The sequence below is a fragment of the Muscardinus avellanarius genome (genome assembly GCF_963383645.1).
Source record: "Muscardinus avellanarius genome assembly, chromosome: 4".
Taxonomy (NCBI): domain Eukaryota; kingdom Metazoa; phylum Chordata; class Mammalia; order Rodentia; family Gliridae; genus Muscardinus; species Muscardinus avellanarius.
In genome coordinates this window covers 129,951,849-129,970,752 of record NC_137789.1, presented here as the reverse complement: position 1 = coordinate 129,970,752, position 18,904 = coordinate 129,951,849, and the positions used below count along the sequence as shown (strand labels likewise).

The 18,904-nt window shown below is 50.5% G+C and overlaps 1 protein-coding gene across 1 annotated transcript in view; it reads left to right on the top strand.

Moving 5' to 3' along the window:
• The window catches only part of SLIT1 (slit guidance ligand 1), a gene marked incomplete at its 3' end in the record, with an annotated part of 178,907 nt that overhangs the window by 35,444 nt on the left and 124,559 nt on the right, over nucleotides 1–18,904 (top strand). The window contains exon 4 of the mRNA XM_080695380.1: nucleotides 766–837. Coding sequence (XP_080551506.1) covers nucleotides 766–837 — 72 coding nt within the window. The remainder of the gene's footprint in view (nucleotides 1–765; nucleotides 838–18,904) is intronic.

The window sequence follows — 18,904 nt, the reverse complement described above, 5'->3', positions numbered from 1 at the left end:
TCTTTGTCCACCCTTGGGAGACTTAAATTTATGGACATACTACTCAGTTATTAAAAATAAAAGGAGGGCTGGAGGTGTAGCTCAGTGGTAGAGCGCCTGCCTAGCATGTATGAGGTCTGGATTAGATCATCAGCCTGGAAACATATTGCTTGGCATGGAAAGATGTGCAGGTGGCTGAATACTTTTCTCCTATTATGTGGAATTTTTTAAAGCATCCATTTTCATCAACAGTTAAACTTTTAAGTTATTTGTATTTTGAAAATAAGACCCAATGCAAACAATAAAATATCACTACACCATTGCTTAGCCAAGTATGGATGGAAGCAACTAGGGGTCATGGCTGCTTGGCTGTCCCTACCCCACTGGAGCATAGCTCCTGCTCCGTATCTGGCCTGGGATCCACCCTATAAGCTGAGGTGGTACTGGAACAGCGCCTTGCCAATTACAAAACTCTGACGGATGTAGGGTGTGATGAGGATGGGCCTGGGAAGGAATCATGGTAGCAAAGCTGTGTAGCCGCTGACTTGCTGAGGGCCATTCATAGAGGTTCATTCTTGTCCCCAACTGCTGGACGGTGGGATCCCACTTTACACATGGAACTGTGGCCCAGAGAAGGTGATTTCCCCGGGATTACATACTGACCCTGCTGAGACTTGAACTCCAGTCCTTGTGATTGTGAAGTCGGTACTTTCTGAAAAGTCCTTTGAATTCCCTGGGCATCTTACTGACTTCCAACTCTTCTGTTTTCTCTCTCTGCTTTTTTAGACGGCTGAACCGGAACCAGCTGCACACATTGCCAGAACTGCTGTTCCAGAACAACCAGGCTCTGTCCAGACTGTGAGTGGCGCTCACCCGTGGCCTTCTCCCCACCCTGTGGGAGGGGCGGGCCTTGGTCAGTGGGGCCTGGGTGTCCTGTGGCCTTGAGCCCTGTTCCTCACCTGGAGGAGTGGCCAAGGGCATCCGAGACTAGGCTTTCTGTGGGTGCTGTGAGGGTGTTTCTCCATGGCAAGCATCTGAAAGCACCACAGGTCGTCCAATTTCACAAGCCGCCGCTGACCGTGTGGGGCCTGGCAGTGGGCTGGCACCACGCACGCTGGCTGGGCTGCCACCTTAATGAGGCCGTTCTTGGGCATATCTTGCTGCCTTTGGTGACCTGCCTCAGCTTGAACGTTTCCACTCAACCCTTCTTGAACTTACTCCTAGTTTCAGCTTATTCCTTTTAGGGTAATGAAGTCTGTAAGCTTACAAAGCATGACGTAAAGCCATATTTTCATTTGCTGTCAACATACTTTTGTCAAGTTTAAAGGATAGTGGCTAATTCTGCGGCTCTGGACTTTCCAGATGTGTCTGTGAGTGTTCTGCCATGTATTTCATTTTGTGGGATCTTGGGTTGACAGGACCTTTGAGCTTTAGGAAGGAATACTCTCTGCAGCTCCTTAGCATACACCCTGTAGTCTCTGGCCACCTTTAGAGACCGGGAGCTCACCACCTCTCCAGGCAGTCAATTTCGTTATTGAACAGACGTGCATATTAGAAAACTATTCTTGGGCCGGTCAGTGGTACAGTACTCCCTGGTATATGTGAAGCCCTGGGTTCTATCCCCAGATCTGCAAACAAAACAAAACAACTTAACTTTTAGCCCTAAGTCTGCTTTCTAATAACATGTGTGTTTTATAACGTGGGTTTCCGTAACTTAGAATAATCATATTCTTTTGTGAGGTTTTGGAGGGCTATTAGACTTGAACTTTGTAATAGGAGGTTTTTAAGTTATTACCTGAAGAACTGTTGTCTGAAACCCTCTCGTGAGATGGGGGCTGCTGCTTCTACCCCCAGAGCTATCGGTCAGCACCTGGGTGGGGAAGGAGCTTGAGTGATGGAAGTGCTGTGGTAGCCCCGGAGCCAGGCGGCTGGCTGCTGAGGGACTGAGCGTGGTGCCTGCTGTCTGAAGCTTGATCTCCTCTCTCCTGATGACACACAGCCCCCTTTCTCCACCTCTGCTGTGGTTTCCAGACCTCTCAATGAGCCCCGTGGTTTCTAAGCATCTCTTGATTTGATGCCTGTCCTGCCTCCCCTGCAGGATGGAGGGCCCCCTCCTGAGAGCAGTGACAGTGAGTGGCCCCCTTGTTCACCTTCTTGGCTCGTGTCTAGGGAACTTGGTTCCTAGGGGAATGGGAAGCAGCCTGGGAAATAGAAAATCAAGGGTCAGAGGGTCCTGGGTTTTTTAGGGTGTGACTTTTGGGGGTTTAGCTTCTCTGAGCTTATTTTTCTTACTGCTGAAGTGAGATTGTGTACCTAAAACATCCGTGTCTGCAGGTGGCCTGCAGTGGGTCTCTGTTGTGTATAATAATCTCTTATAATCTGTGGGAGCAAGTAGGGGAACCTGCAGGGGAACTGGTGCTTCTGTGCACAGAGTCTTGCCTGATGTGTGAGACCCACAGAGCTGTCTCTCAGTTTTGCTGCTGTTGAGACAAACTGGCAAGGCACAGAGACTTCCTCAGGGCCAGCATGAAGTCCCTGACTCTTAACTCAGTGCCCTTCATGGTTCATATTTCAGTAGAAACAGTGCAGAGGACTTCCGTGCTTTAACACTTATTAAAAATCAGATTCCATCACCAAGGGCTGGCACAAGGAAAACCATCCAGGATTGAATGGCCTGAGAAGTCATTGAAGAGGACAGGAGTCTGGAGACACCCCTAGCACTATTTATTTATTTATTTATTTATTTATTTATTTATTTATTTATTATTTATTTAGTGGTACTGGGGTTCCTGGAAGTCCTTCTACCTCTGGGCTACACACTCCCAGACCTATTTTTATATATTTTTTTATTTGGAAACAGGGTCTCTTAAGCCAGCGAGACTGGCTTTGAATCTGCACGATCCTCCTGTCTCTGCCTCCCAAGCACAGGGATTACAAACATGTGCCACCACGCCCGGCTTTATTTTTTAATTTTAATACAGGGTCTCACTAAGTTGCTGAGGGTCTTGCTAAACTTCTGAGATGGCTATGAACCTGGAATCCTCCTGTCATACCTCCCCAGTACTGGGATTACAGGTGTGCACCATGACGCCCGGGCTGGCCTCACTCTTAGCAGATGTTTCTGATGCAGAGACATATTTGGACTGGGGTGATAGGACACTATTTTCTTTACCTCCCTCTGCATTTCTTTCTTTTCACCTTGGTGGGTCTGGGTATCGAACCCAGGGCCTCATGCATGCCGGGCATGCACTCTTAACACTGAGTTACAACGCCAGCCTTTCAACACTTCCTCATCTCTTCTATAAGTGAGGTATGCAAGCCAGGAGGACTCTGGGGAGGACTCTCATGTGGTGCACCCTGCCTGTCAACTAGACTTGTGTTCACCAAGGGGGCCAGTGGACCTGGTGCCCCTCCAGCCTGGGCCATCTTGAAAGGGCACCTTCTGGGGGAAATGACTGAGCAAAACCTTTATTGATCTGGTTCTTTGTCCCTGGTTTCTGGGCTCATGGAGCATTTGTGGTTAGAGGGAAGGGTATACAAGCAAGTGTTTGAAAATGTATTTGATGATATTCCTTGCCCCACCCACCTCACCCCACTTCTACTGACATGAACATCTGGCATTCCCAAACTCCTCCAGGCCCCTCAGTTGGTCTGGCCGCAGAGCACTTGGGTACAATTAGTTCCAGAAACACTGGTGGTAAAGGTGTGCTGGGGTGTTGTAAGGGCACAGCCTGCAGGCTCCAGGACAGAAAGTGATATCCAGAGGCTGATATATGGGGATGTTTCTAGTTCTTTCTGAATACCCACCTTACTGTCTTGCTCTTCCCTGCCAAACAATGTTCTTGGGCTGCTGGCAACATCTTAGTCCTGCCCCTGAGTAGGATAGCCACTGTGCTGACTCCTCTCCTGCTTTCTGTGACCATCCAGTGCAGATAGTGTCTTGGGTCTCAACTCCAGGTGTAGGAGAGAAAGAATCTGGCCCATCCTAGGTCAGGTGACTGCCACTGGTCAGTGAACTGTGCTGGGGCTTGTGGGATGGGCTGGTGTACAATCTGCAGGACCCCAGGAGCAGGGGGTGGATGTATTCTGGGTAGGCAGTGTCTGGCATTTCTGGTCTCTCACCTGTTGACCTTCCTCTGCTTTGGAGGGCTCTATAACCAATCCTTTCCATCTGGAGCAAATTATGGGCTTTTCATGCAGAAGCTTTGCTAAAGCAGCATGAAAATGAGCTTGAGCGAGACCAAATGTGACGAGGAAGGTGCAGCTGCAGAGTTGAAGGTGATGCGCTCCGTGGGGAAGCTGATTTTTTTTTTTTTTTTTTGGTAGTGGGAATTGAACCCAGGGGGATTCTATCTCTCAGCTATACCCCCAGCCCTTGTTATTTATTTATTTATTTATTTTGGGGTGGTACTGGGGGTGGAACCCAGAGGCTTCTACCTCCGGGCTATACTCCCAGACCTATTTTCTATTTTATTTGGAAACAGGGTCTCACTAAGTTGCTGAGAGCCTCTCTCAGTAGCTGAGGCTGGCTTCGAACCTGTGTGATCCTCTTGTCTCAGCCTCCCAAGCGCAGGGATTACAAGTGTACGCCACCACGCCCAGCAGCCCTTTTTATTTTGAAACAGGTCTTGCTAAGTAACTAAGGGTCTAGCTGAGTTGGCGAAGTTGGCCTCGAACCTGTGACTTTCATGTCTTAGTCTCCCAAGTACTGAGATTATATGTGTGTGCCACTCTGCCTGGCGGGATGGGTCGATTTTGTCTGTGGAAGGCTATTTTGAAGATTGAAGAGAAGTAGAACCCTCTTCACAAAAGTGTGAATGCTGGGGCTCAGGAAGTGTTAGAAGAGTCCACACTAGAATTGTGCTGGAGAGTGGCAAACCCAGCTTGCAGCCCCCAAAGTAAGCCCACACTTAGGCGTTAGCCCAGCATTGGCTTGGTGTCCCCACCCCATGGAGAGCAGTCTCTGCTCTAACACAGAATCATCCCTCACTGTGCACGAACTTCCCGCACTACAGGATTCCAGCCCTGAAGAGGTGTGTGCAGAGGAGGCTGTGGAGGGACACTGGTCTGCTCCCCAGAGAAGGGCTTTGGAGGTCAAAGGCTGGAGTTTGAGACAGAACAGTATTAGCAAAAGGACTGTGCATTTTATACTTGCAGCTCAGAGAGCTGACCTGGAGCCAGTAGGGATGCTGCCCCAGGAAAAGTTTCTTGGTGCCATGAAGTTCCAGGTGAAATTTCTACTCTTTGGGGACACTCCAGTGTGGTTGATCCTGAGGTTCCTGCTCAGGCCGGCCCCTCCTCATCTGAAGTTCGCCCGCTGCTGAAGTGAGCCTGCCCCCGGACACCCTTTCCTGCCTCTGGGTCCCAGAGCTGCTGGAAAAAGTCACAGGAACTCTAGTTTTTACGGTAACAATTAGACTGAATGGAAGGTTATTCTGTGCCAGGCTGGTGCTGAACAGTTTACAGACATTATCTGGTTTCATCAGCAGAACACTGCAAGGTCAGCATTTCCTACATTTTATACAGAGAAAATGCAAGCTCAGAGGGTTCCTGGTGTGCTTTAGGGACTGAGCCAGATCTCAACCTGCAGTTCATCCTTGCCTATCACCCACACCCATCCACATATCTACCTGTCCTTGCACCCCACCACTTGTCTATTTATCTGCCTCCCATCCAGCCAGCTTCCGCGTCTGCCCTCCACATACCCATCTACCAAGCCACCAACCTGTCCTCTCGCCTACCCCCCACTCCCCGGTCCTCTCGTCCTCCTTCCCTTCCACCCGCCCACCCCTCTGCCCATCCACTGCTCTCCTAACCCCTCCATGCCCACCCCTCACCCATGTAAATCTACCCAAATACCAAGCTGTCCCATCTCACACCCCACCTCTCCCTCGCCACCCACCTGCCACCCACCCACTGTGCATCTACTGGTAGCTGGGCCTCCTATAGGATGGGCGCTGGTAACACTTGGAGCGACAGCTCTGTAAGACAGACAAGGGCGCCCTTCCTCTCTGGGAGGTGACAGCCTGTCATACGCGGTGCTCTTTCAGCGCTGCCCCCCTCCCCCTGGGGACCTCCCGGCCAGTGGGAGTGGGCAGGGCAGATAGCGCACCTGCAGCATCCCCCATCTCCTGCAGGAGGCAGTCACATCCTGGTGGCAGGTCACCAGGGCTTGGGGTCAGCCTCGTCGCCTGCTAGCCAGGCCCTGGAGGATATGGGGATGCTGTGTTCACGGACACACGCACAGGGGTTAGGACTGGGGCCAGAGGGACAGGTTTGAAGCTGACTTCTTCTCTTGAGCAGCAAGCCCTAGTCTTGAGCCAGGTCCAGGTGGGCGCAGGTGAGTGTCAGCTCTGTCCTCCCAGGTCTGACTGTCCCCCAGTCCCCCTCTGGCTGGCTGCACCCCTACTGGAAACACGGCTTCCCTGGGCTCCCTTTTAGCCTTGAAACCAATATGTGTATGGACAAGATCGACCTTTCTCGTCTCTGCTGGGCCTGGAAGAGGCGGGGTGGGTGATTAAGGGCAGCCCGGGGCATTTATTTCCCCTTATTTATATCCCTGCTGGAAGGACCACGATAACTCATTAACAAGGCCCTGGTGGTTGAGCTGCGGCTGTGAGATTCTGCCGGGCCCTGTTGAAGAATGCCTGACCCCACGACCCCGTCTCAAGCTGAGTTTAATTAAACTGTCAGCACTGGTCAGAAGAACAAAGCTCCCCTTCCCGTCTGGTCCCAGCCCCCATCAGAGGCAGGAGGGCATCGTTGCTGAAATGAAGAGCTGTTAAAAATGGATCTGTCTCGCCTCCCAGGGAAATCACCCGAGGCAGGAAGGTGACCTCGCCAGCCATAGTGACGTGTCCAGGCTGGGCAGCAGAGCCGCGGAGCTGAACCAGCCGCTCCAGGGATAGTGTGACGAATGGTCCCTTGCTGGGCCAGAGCCTCCTTCCTGCGGAACTGTCTGCGGACCCTGGACCGTGCCGTCCATCATTCCCTTTTCCCAGAAAGAAATTTCTTGAGCTGACTCTGGAGATAGTGAGTCTGTGAGATGCTCCCATCACTAATGATAGAAAGGTGCTTCCTTGCTTAGACAGTTAGGGGCTGGGCTGGGTCAGGCAGAGGCCTTCGTGGAGAAATTTCAGCTACTTTATTCCATTCACATACCTTATAAAACTCCCAGGGGAAGTTCTTTAGGAAATCCCTGTTAATACCCTGTGGGCCCATAAGGATCCCCCTCATCGTCCCCAACCCATGTCCTTACCCCTGAACCACCTGCACCCAAGCTAGAGGGTAAGAGTTGTCTTGGGGGAGTTTATAAAAATACAGACTTAAGCTGAGTGTGATGGCACATACCTATAATCCCAGGACCTGGGAGGCTGAGACAGGAGGTTGCAGGTTCGAAGACAGCTTCAGCAAGTAGTGAGACTCTCATCAACCTAGTGAGACCATGTTTCAAAATAAAAAATGAAATAGGGTTGGGCATATAACTTAGAGGTAGAACGTCCCTGGGTTCTGTTCCCAATACCCCCTGCCACAAAAGTGCAGACTCCCAGGGTCATGAGCATTAGGAATCCTGAGTCAGTCAGTGCAGAAGGGGCCAGCTCTGTCTCTGGCTGATGCAGAACCAGGCAGCCCTTCACACAGGTGGACAGCCAAGGGAGCCGAGCAGTGGTGGGGCGGTGCTTGGCCTGGGTCACCCAGGGAGAATGCCCCGCAGATGCAGAGGTCCTGCTAGCATGGTTGTAGTGGGCCTCAGGGCAGAAAGCTGCCGTCCTGTTCTGCAGCATTGCACCATCATTAGGAGGCGAACGGGCTGCACCAGCTCTGAAGGGAGAAGCGAGCTTGTGCGGGTTGGGTGGGGGCTGTTGTGCATTGCTTTTAGGGAGGGAGGATGTTTAAAGAGCCATCTCAGAAACTGTACAAATAATTTTTGCTGGGATATTGAACATTCGGAAAATAGAGAAAAGCAGAAAAAGATAAGAGGTACGGGGCTTTAATTTTTCAGTTAAACGAGACGTTTAAATAATGTCTGAGCTAACATGCAAGTGTTTTTTAAAATTAAATTTAAGACCAAGGCAATATATAATTGTTATAATAATAATTACCATCTGTTAAGCACTTATGTGCCAAGCACTTCTCATGGATTTTTTTTTTTTTTTCATTTTAATTGCTCTGGTCTTGTGCGACGAGGGCTATTATCATCCCCGTTTTACATTTGGGAGAACTGACGCACAGAGGGTAAACTGGTTGGGCGGCTGGTTGGTGGCAAATACAGGGTTGGAAGGCACGGAGGGCCTGCTTTCACTCAGAGGATGTACGCCATCTTCGCTGTAGAAAATCTAAGAAACATAAAGAAGAAACAGTGTGTTCACTAGGCTCCCGGGGAGGTGGGTTTCAAGGGACCTGCGGAGGTGGGGGAAGCGGATGGAGAGGAGGGAGGGAGAGACTTGCTCTACAGACAGGAGACCGGGAATTCCATTGCCCTTGAGCGCAGTGCTGTGCAGAGCTCGTCCTGGAAAGAGTTACAGAAGGGCTCTAGACTTAGAAAGTTCTAGAGCAAGGCATCTGGAATAGGTGACAGGCCGAGGGAGCCACAGAGTGCTCTCGAGGAGCAGAGCGACTGAGCCGAAGGTGAGCTTCAGAGACCTCCCACCCCCCGCCATCCAGCTCTCTGCAACTGAGTTGGGAGCAGGAGGGACGGGTGGATCCCAGCTCTGCTGGCAGGCCTCTGCCTCAGCTCACCCGAAACACTCCTTCCCATCAGGTGCCCAGTCCCCTCCCCAGGCAGAGTGATGGCTGCTTCCTCAGCGTCTTCCCCAAACGTTTCACCTTCCCAATGAAAAGGTCTGTCCTTATTAAACTGACTCCTCACCCCCGCCAGTCTCTGGTGACCTCTGTTCTGCTTGCTGTTCCTATGGCTTTGCCTGTTCTAAGTACCTGCCTGTCAGCGACTGGCTCACTTAGCATAGCATCTTTTGAGGTCTGTCCATGTCATAGCATCTGTCAAAATTTCCCACCATTTACTGGCTGAATAATATTCCACTGCATGGATATACCACATTTTCTTTTTCCATTCAGCAGCTAATGGGTAGTGGGTTGCCTTCGCTTTTCCAAGCCCTATTTGAAGTTGTTGAAACCTCGGTCAGAACTCCACTCCCCTCACCCTGCATTCTTCATAACCCTTGGCCCTCCCTCCCACATTCGGGCTGTAATTACAGGGACTCAGGGAACAGGACTTGCCCTTGTGCCCCCAGCCCCAGTGGGCTCAGCCGGCAGGGGAGCCAGTATCTTTCTGCTGACAGCCCCCATCTGCGGCTGTGGAGGAGAGCAACAGACTCACCTGCTCTTTCTTTTCTGATTCTGGGCCCGGGGCTTTATGGGGCTGTTTTGGGCCCCTGCTTCTTGGCGTTGGTGGCCTTGGTGTCTTCTGACGGAGCCCTGTTCTGCTTGACCTGTGATTGGCCTTGACTTGTGGCCCAGAAACATGAGGCTGATTGTTCAGACTTTGTGCTGGTTCACAGGCTAAGTAACACCGATTGGTGATGAGTTAAATGCTGTGTCTGGAGAGGTGGGCCGGGGACCCCTCTGAGAGGGTGGTCATAGATAGCCCTGAGAACAGCCCCCGAGGCTGGAGGAGCTTGCGCTGGGGGAGGAGGCAGGAGGGGCTCAGAGGGAGGCCCGAGGCTGGACCTGAGCCTGCTCTGGTGGCCTGACACGGTGGTTTCTGATGGATTCAGTGTTTGACTAGGATGGGCCGACATCCACCTCTTCTCGGACCCTCCCTGAGCTAAACACTCAGGCAGTTCAGGGTTCCCCAGCAAGCATCAAAGGCTTCGAGGGCCTCTGGGAAGAGGCTACTTGGCTCCCCGGCGCTCTGCAGTGTGAGCCTTAGGGAAATATGCCAACTCAAATGCGCCGCCCAGGTCTTTGGCTGGATCCTGTAGTTTGGAATCTGTTTCTGGTGCAGCCTGGCATTTGATGTTAATGAAAAACCCTGCCCAGCAGGTGATTAATTGGCTCTTGACTCATAAAAGTATGAGAGTATATATTATTAATAAAGATATTTAATAGCTCAGGTCTTTCAAATGCTGGTTTGGGGGTGGGTTGGAGAGGGGAGGGATCAAAAGGTATCTTTTTGGTGGCATAGCTGGGAACTGTTGTCTTGTGTGTTTAGGTCTCTCCTCCTCTTCGTCATCCTCCTTGTCCTTGTCCTTCTCCTCCTCCTCCTCATTGCCATCCTCCTCCCCAAGAGCATTCTACTTCTGGGGCTACAACCCCAGCCCTTTAAAAACTTTTCCAAAAAATTTGAAACAGGATCTCACTAAGTTGCTAAGACTGGCCTCAAACCTGTGATTCTCCTGTCTCAACCTCTCATGACCACTTTCTTACCATGACCTTATATGATTGTGGTGGGGAGAGGGTAAAAGAGAGAGGGGGGACACTAATCCCATGATGAGAGCCCTGCCCTCCTTACCTCATCTAACCCTAACTACTCCCAAAGGCCCCTCTCTGATGGATCACACTGGGCACCGGGGCTTCACTGCATGGATTTAGCAGTGGCACAAATCAGTCATTGGCTGCAAACTCACTCAGTGGCTCAAACCCAAAGTTCCCCAAGTCACATCTGCAAGCCCTTTTTGAGGTCACATAGGTTCTGGGGACTAGGCTGTGGGCTTCTTTGGGGAGGACATTATTCTGCCTACCACAGTCTCTTCCCTTTGGGGGAATGACCTGCAGTGGCTGGAAGCCCACCAGATCCCTGTCTGCCTGTGACTATGGAGTTATGCACACACTGTCCTATCTCCAGATGCTCACCAAAGAAAAGGGCCTCTGGGCTGCAGCCCAGCTTTTCCAGGCTGTCCTCCGTGGGACTGAGTCTTCTCTTCCTCCAGCGATCGTGGGTACTGGTTAGCGGTGGGCCTCTGGGCAAGGCCTTTGTGTCTGTTTCCTCTTCAGTGGTGTGTCGGAGGGTGTGGTGGGGAGCAGGGCATTTGTTGGGAGCACTTGGTCCTTATGCCTTGATTGTGGTCGGCATCTGAAACTTGGGAAGCACCAGAGGGTGTTGGGTGGATGAGCCTCTTCCTTCCAGGGCGTTGCTGGGATATAGGGGACAGGTTGCTGTCCTAGAAGCCTTCATGAGGTGCTCTTGGCTGAGAACCCCTTCACTGCCTCCCCGCGTGGCCCTCGCTCAGCAGAGCCCGTCTGTGGTCCCCCTGCCTGTCTCTGCTGTGGGGGATAGAGCTTCTCTCTGCCCCTGCTCACCTGTCTCTGCACACCTCCTCGGATTTGAGGGGAGCTCAGCCTGCTCCCTGAGAGCTCACTTAGGCAGGCTCTGCACGTTTGGCTGCCATAGACAGAAAAGGAGGTGATGACTTCGTATAAATAGAAGAATTTCTAAGCCTAGTTCTCTGAACTCGTGCCCCAGGAACTGACTTGCACGTAGAGCTCCTCGTTAGATTAACTTGGCATGAATGTGAACACGAATTATATATAACTCCTTACGCTTAAACTTGTGATGTGTAGAGGACTGGAGGAAGTCAGCACCGGGGTACAGAGCCTTACCTTTTCATGAACTCTTAACTGGGGTGGGTCTCTGCTTAATCAGATCTTCACTTTACTGTGAGGTGTCTTGGCATCAAGAGTCCTTTCTAGAACATAGGAATAGTTTTATTACTTCGAGACTTCAGGCTCTCCTGGCATCAGGAGTCTGTAGGGGCAGGAGAGGTTGTCACTCATAAATAAAGCGTTGATAATAATATTCCAAAAGGCCCCTCAGACCGGTTCTGCTCTTGGAACCCAAGTCCTCACATCTCCTTTCTTCCCAGTTCTAGGCTGTGCTGCTTCTCATTGGTGGTAGGTTTTTTTTTTTTTTAAATTGTGATATATATAGTAAAACTTACCCATCTTTAAGTATAGCATTCAAGAGTGTAAGAGCTCACCTTTCTTTTCTTTTTTTCTTTTTTTTTTTCTTTTTTCGGTACTGGGGATGGAATCCATGAGCATTCTACCTCCAAGTTTCACCTACAGCCCTATTTTTTATTCCTTATTTTGAAACAGGGTCTCATTGAGTTGCAAAGGGCCTAAGTAGCTAAGGCTGTCTGAAAACCACGATCCTCCTGTCTCAGCCTCCCGAGTGCTGGGATTACAAGTGTGCACCACCACGCCTGGCTTCACCTTTATTCTTTGCATGTGGATACCCAGCAGCCTCCCACCCCACCCCCGTCACCATTTGTTGAGGAAACTGTCTTTTTCTCATTAGGTGGTTTCAACACCTGAGATGCTTGTTGAGGGTTATTGACCATAGATTTGAGAGTTTACATCTGGCTATTTCATTGCTCTATTTATTGGTCTTTATGCCAGTACCACACTATTTTAATCACTATAGCTTTGTAGTAAGTTTTGAATCAGAAAATGTGAGTCTCCTAACTTTTTTTTCCCTTCAAAATTATTTTGACCATGTGGGTTCCACTGATAGCTTTTTATAGGAAAGCACAGAAACTTGTCACAGTAAAAAAGAGGGTACAGGAACTTGATCTTTAGTATAAATGGAATAAAAATCATCTATCCAGCCTCCACTGAAACATACCTGGTGATGGGGAGCTCACTACCTCACAGTCATGGTCTTGCTAGTGAACAGCTCTGATCATTAGAATTCTTCACATTGAACTTGGCCTGTTTTCCTGACCTGTTCACCCAGCAACTTTGGTGCTGCCGTCTAGAGTTATACTTAGAGCCAGGGTATGTGCCAGGGCCGGCACTTTATTTATTTATTTATATTTATTGGTGCATTGTAACCATACATCACATTGGACTACAAGACTTGAGAGGATATACAAGCACACATCATCCAATTAGCCCTCATCCAGCCCCCATCCCATTCCCTCCCCCTCCCTGGATCCCATGCTTGTTTGGTGATTATCTTTGATACATTTGTTTATGTACCTCCTGAGTTTTAAAGAGGTTCTATCCTCTGCTTCTCTATAGGGCCCTTTCTACAACTCAACCTCCTCCTTTTACCCCTTTCCTCCTAGTTTTTGCTAATTAGGGGAAGCATCTGGATTTTATTTTCTGTGCTATTTCTCTGTGCATGCAGCATTGCAAGTTCTGATCTCATTCTTGACAGCCCCAGTAGTGGCCTGGCCACCCGGAGGATTCTGATCCCGACCTAACTGGCTCCAGCACCGGGCTTGCCTCATGGGAGGCCCCGATCCTGGCCTCGCTGGCCCCTGCATTGGCCTAACCCCTCGGCTGGCTCCAATCCCGGCCTCGGAGGCCCCAGCACCGGCCTTGCCTCACGGCAGGCTCCGATCCTGGCCTCGGAGGCAGGGCCAGCCCTTTAACTAGCCATTATCTTTGGCAAGTTCTTCAGAGAATCATGCATGTTCTAGGACAGATCTGTGAGAAGTGTTCAGAAGAGGCCATGGGGCTGAAGACATCTTTAAGTGACTACCTGGACATTGTATAGGTTACTTCCAGGACTCTAGGATTTTGGCACCTGAGTGACTTTCCTGTCCGGCCCCGTTTCTCCCAGGCAGCTCTGTGAAGGGGCACCCAGTACCTGTTTGACTTGGCCTGTTGGGTGGGCTGCTTCCTGTCTAGAAATATGGAATTTAGTTCTGGGAAGCTGGTGTGGTTTAGTGAACCACAACCAGGGTGCAGTTTCCCCATCTTCCTCCCAAGCCTGGCCCTTTCTGTCTGTAGCTAAGGCCTCTCCCAATGGACCAGCAAGGAGGTAGGGGTGGTAGAGGGCTGGGGAGGGGCAGTCTGAGGCATCCTGGGGCTTTGGGGCAGAGTGTATTGGTAATGAGCACTGGATGGGGAACCAAGACTTTTGAGTCCTAGGTCTGGCTCATTCTCCATCTAGCAGTGGTACCTTGGGCAAGTCACTTAGCATCTCTGGACTTGATTGGTTCTCATTTTTCTTAATAAAATGGAAGAGCTTATAGAAAGGATGGTTGGCAGATTTGCAGGTTGAACAAAACTACCAAGGTATGGCCACTGTACTCAAGGCGACAGAAGTAAGATTGGAAAACGATTCCCATGCCCCGGACCAGAGTCAATGAAGTGACACTAAGTGTCAATGAACAGGAAGGCAGCTGTGAAAACCCCGGTGGGGAAAGTGCTCTAGTCACCCTCGCCAGTGACAAGGGCCCCGGCTTCATGCTGAGGCCGCGTCAGGAGTGCAGCAAGGCGCTGAGAGTGAGCACAGTCCCGCGCTGAGTCCCTAGAGGCAAGGCGTCCTCTCCAGGGGCAGGGCAGTCCTGCCCCAGTGTGTGAGGATCCAAGGACATTGATCCAGCAAGGGTGTCCAGTGCTCGGCTCTGCTTCTACTTGTGGGTGTTGAGTGGGGAGGCCGTTGCACGTGCTCTGGAGGAGGGTGGCGACCTTTGGGAGCCATCTGGAAACCATTGCATGGGAGATTTAGTCAAGAGGCCCGGGGCTGTTTGGTGTGATGGAAGGAAAATGCAAAGGGCCCTGAGAGCAATTTCCACGTATGTGTGAAGGGCTGTCACGTCGGAGGCACTGATTCACTCCAGAGGCTGGGCATGGGCGTTGGAGGGGCGAGGAAGGTCAGGGAAGCCGCTGCCTGGGGGCAGCTCTGCCTGTCACTTTTATCCCTGGAAGAGTTTAAGGGGCAGTGGCATCTGCTTCTGCCAGGCCTGTGCAGAGATGCCAGGGAGCCTGGGTTTGATACCTCGCGGCTCTCTTAGATGCAGAGCTGGCTGGCTAGGCACTTGTGTGCAGCGAAGCCCTGCCACAGCAGTGTTTGGGATGGTCCCCCGCAGGCAGGCAGCTGGAGCCTGGGAGTCCCCTAGCCTGAGCCTGAGAGCTGGAAGCCGCCCTCGGAGCCCAGCAGCTCCAACGAACTGTGTAACACAATAGTCACCAGACCCCGGATCTGGCCCACATTCGAAGTCAAATTTGAAACAATAAAAAATCACAGAAGGTCTACCCTGGGGCTGAGCGCCTCGCCTGCGGATGTGTGGATGTGTCTGGTCGGGGTGCTCAGTGCCGCCCCCCTGCCACCCCCCTCTAGGATGGAGCAATGACTCATTCCCCCTTTGAAGTCATGGCGGTTGTCTTCCAGCCCTGGTGTTTGTACCCTCCGCTCGGCAACAAAGGCCCTTCTGTCGGCAGATCGCAGAGGCCAAGCAGGGAAGGGTTAGGGATCGAAGGTGTCCACTGAATATCAATAAGGAGCCGAGCGTGTTTATGGAGAATGAGGGGCTCCAGGCAACCCGGGGGCCCACTCGTGCTGTGCAAACAGAGCCCAGAACCCTCTTTGGCGGGTTTGTTTTACTAAAGGCTTTGGGCCGCCCCCAAGGAGGGAGCCAGGGAGGGGGACAGGAGAGAAGGAGGAAATATTTCACAATGGGACGTTTAAGTTGTGCCCTTGTTGGGGAGGACCCGGCCCGGGAGCCGCAGGCTGACAAAGAGCCAGTGTGGGCTGGTGATAGGGAAAGCACAGGGCAACTAATGGGTGGTAATGGGTGGGGAGGTAACCTGGGAAAAGCTGGTACAAGCAAAGCTGGCACATAAATCCTGGTGGCGTGACAGCCCCCTTGGCAGGGAGACAGGGACCACTCTCACCCTCCCTGTGGCCAGAACCAGCGATGTTTCCACTCCCAGGGTTGTGGCTGGAGTGAAGGATGGCGGAAGGGGAGCCCATCACCCTGCAGCCCCCCCCCCCAAGACAGAGGAAAGAGAGAGAGAGAGAGAGAGAGAGAGAGAGAGAGAGAGAGAGAGAGAGGGAGGAGAAGAGAAGAGAGAAAGAGAGAGAGCAAGCTCTCCATCTAACTGCCAGAGGCAAGCACAGAGACAGAGATTCCCTGCTGAACCCCCCCCCCCCCGCCGACTCCCCTTTGCTGATCTGGGGAGACCCCAGCTGGTTGGGCAGGTGGGAGTCCAGGACCCAGTGCTCCAGGTGCACAAGCAGACCCCAGTGCCCCTGCAGGAAGACTCCGATGCAGGGCATGCTGCTCGCGGAGCCCTGGAACTCTGCTCTGTTTCAGGGAGCACCCTTTGTACATGTCAGCTCCAAAGAAGACAGTATTTATTACCTGGGGGCTTTTGGAGGAAGCCATTTAGCTACTTGTATTTGAACTTTTATGGCTTCCATGGGGTTCCCTAGACAACCCAGGACATCCCAGAGCCAGAATAGTGTGCTTGTTGGTAGACTTTTTAGTTCTCATCTGTCACACACTAACCATTTTTTATTAAGTTAATTACATATATATATACACACACATTACACACATATGTAATATATGTTACGTATATAATACATATTACATATATAATCTTATACACATATGTTGTGTGTGTGTATAGAAAACAGAGTAAAATAAAACAAAATAATCAAATCCAGTTTTTGTTTATTTGTGTGTGACCAGCTCTTCTCTTCAGAGCCTTTAGACAACATTGAGGAAAGAAGACAGTGGCTCCCAACAGGCAGGAACACGTTCAGGGCCTCTCCTCCAAGGCTCTGGGCTGCGGGCTTGAAGCTTTGAAGCCATTCTGATCTCTGGATGATGTTTGCAAAGCAGCAGCTGGCCTCAGACCCCTGAGCACTTCCAGGTTCCCTCTGGAAGGGACGGCATCCTGGAGACCTCGCCACCTGCTGCCCGCATGCCAGGCAGCACTCCTGCCGAGCTCCACTCTGCTTGGCCATGGGGACCCTAGGCCCAGCTCTCCTCTCTGGGTGGATGGATGGATGAATTCACCCAACCAATGTATTATAAGCCGGCAGTGTGCAGCCATTTGTTGGGTGCCAGGGACACCAGGATGAATTCGATATGGTCTTGGGCTTGGCAGTGTTGCCTGGCGGGGTTGCCTGTGGTGGCCGATTTCTCAAGTGGCCGGCGTAGACTGTGAGAACTGGGTGGTTGTTTTGTAGCCTGGCTTTTTCCTTCCCAGTGTGCATGAAGAAAATGGAATGTGAACGAAAATGAATAGAAGCAAACAATCATATTTCACAGGGACAGACGCACACCTATCCATCACGCAGCTATTCCAATATGACCCGCGTCCCATTCATCTTTCCTATTAGATGTATTGGATTTTGGTCACTATACCTGGGGATCTGCATGCTGTACTTGTCTAAAGGCAATTGCAAAGGACAGACCATTTTCCTACAAGCCACAGCTCCATTGTCGGAAACAAAGGCCAAGAAATCGTTTTGGCCGGTTCTTACAGTAAACCATGTAAGCAAGCGCGGGAACTCGTTTATTGATGGTTTTTAATAGCGTCTTTCACAGCCAGCTGGATATGGTGTGTGACCTCAGTTGTCCCTAGGGGAAGGCTGTGGGTAGCTGGTCATTTCAACATTGACCACAGAGCGCAGTGAGTGTCCCCTGGGCTCCTGCAGGAGGGCGGCTCCTGCTGACCAGCGCCATCTGTTGACGGTGGAGGTGACTGCAGGGGTCAGTTGGGCCTTTCTAAAAGCACCTGAGGCCCTTATGTGGGGAAGCCATTGTGTGGCTTTGGACTCTGTGTTCTCTGGTGCTACTGAAATAACCTTAATTAGGAATCAGATGTAATCTGGAAGTTGAGTTTAGACTGGCCAGATATGGTGGCACATGCCTGTAATCCCAGTACTTAGGAGGCTGAGACTGGAGGAGACAGGAGGAACCCAGGTTCAAAACCAGTCTCAGCAACTTAGTGAAGTGCTAAGCAACTTAGCAAGACCCTGTTTTAAAATAGAAAATAGGGCTGAGGGTAATAGCTCATGGATAGAATGCTTCTGAGTTCAATCCCCATTACCATAAAAAAAAAAGTTTAGACTCTGGAATCCTACAGCTCTGCTACTTAACTAGCTAGGCGACCAAAGGCATAATAAAGAACAAGCTTAGATCGTAGAGTATAGATTACGTGAGATGGTAGCAGTAAACAGGGCATCAAGAAATGTTAGGCTTACATTTTTCTTGATTATTAAGTTCAAGTCCCTCTAACAATAGGAAATAAAACAGGGTAAAAAAATTTATTTCCATCACCTAATAACCAACCTGTTAATCCTCATCCTAACCTGGACTATGTTAAGATAAAATTAATTTTCCAAAAGTGACTTTTGATGATTTGTAGTTTTTTTTTTTTTTTTTTTTTTTTTGTACTGGGGATTGAACCTTGAACCAGGGGCATTCTACTTCTGAGTTACACCTCCAGACTTTTTTAGTCTCTTTTTTTTTTTTTTTTTTTTTTGAGTCTGGGGATGGAACCCAGGGGCATTTGACCTCTGAGCTACACCCTCTGCCCTATTTTTTATTCTTTATTTTGAAACAGGGTCTCACTAAGTTGCAGAGGGCCTCACTAAGTAGCTGAGGCTGTCTGAGAACCGTGATCCTTTGGTCTCAGCCTCCCGAATGCTGGGATTACAAGCGTGCGCCATCACGCCCGGCTTTATTCCTTATTTTGAAACAAGGTCTCACTAAGTTGAAGAGGGCCTCACTAAGTAGCTGAGGCTGACTGCAAATTTATAATCCTCCTGTCTCAGCCTCCCAAGTACTGGGATTACAAGCATGCATCACAAAAAACAAGGAGAATCAGGCAACCAAATGTGGCTGAGATTCTGGAAATTCTGTCTAGCTATCAAACATGGTAGAGTTCTTTCCAGCAAGAGAGAAATGAGCCACAAAGACAATGATCTCCAAAGTGCTTCAGTTAATACCTAATGCTTCCTGACTGAAGAGATTCCAGATTTTCCTATAGTATTTAGGAAGAAGAAAACCTTTTTTTTTTTTTTTTGGTAGTACTGGGACATTCTACTTCAGAGCTACCCCTCAGCCCTTTTTGTTTCTTGTTTTTAAAACAGGTTCTCACTAGGTTGCTGAGAGTCTTGCTAAATTGCTGAGGCTGGTCTCAAACCTGTGATCCTCCTGTCTCAGTCTCCCGAGGGTGGGATTACAGGTGTGTGCCACCATGCCCAGCTGGA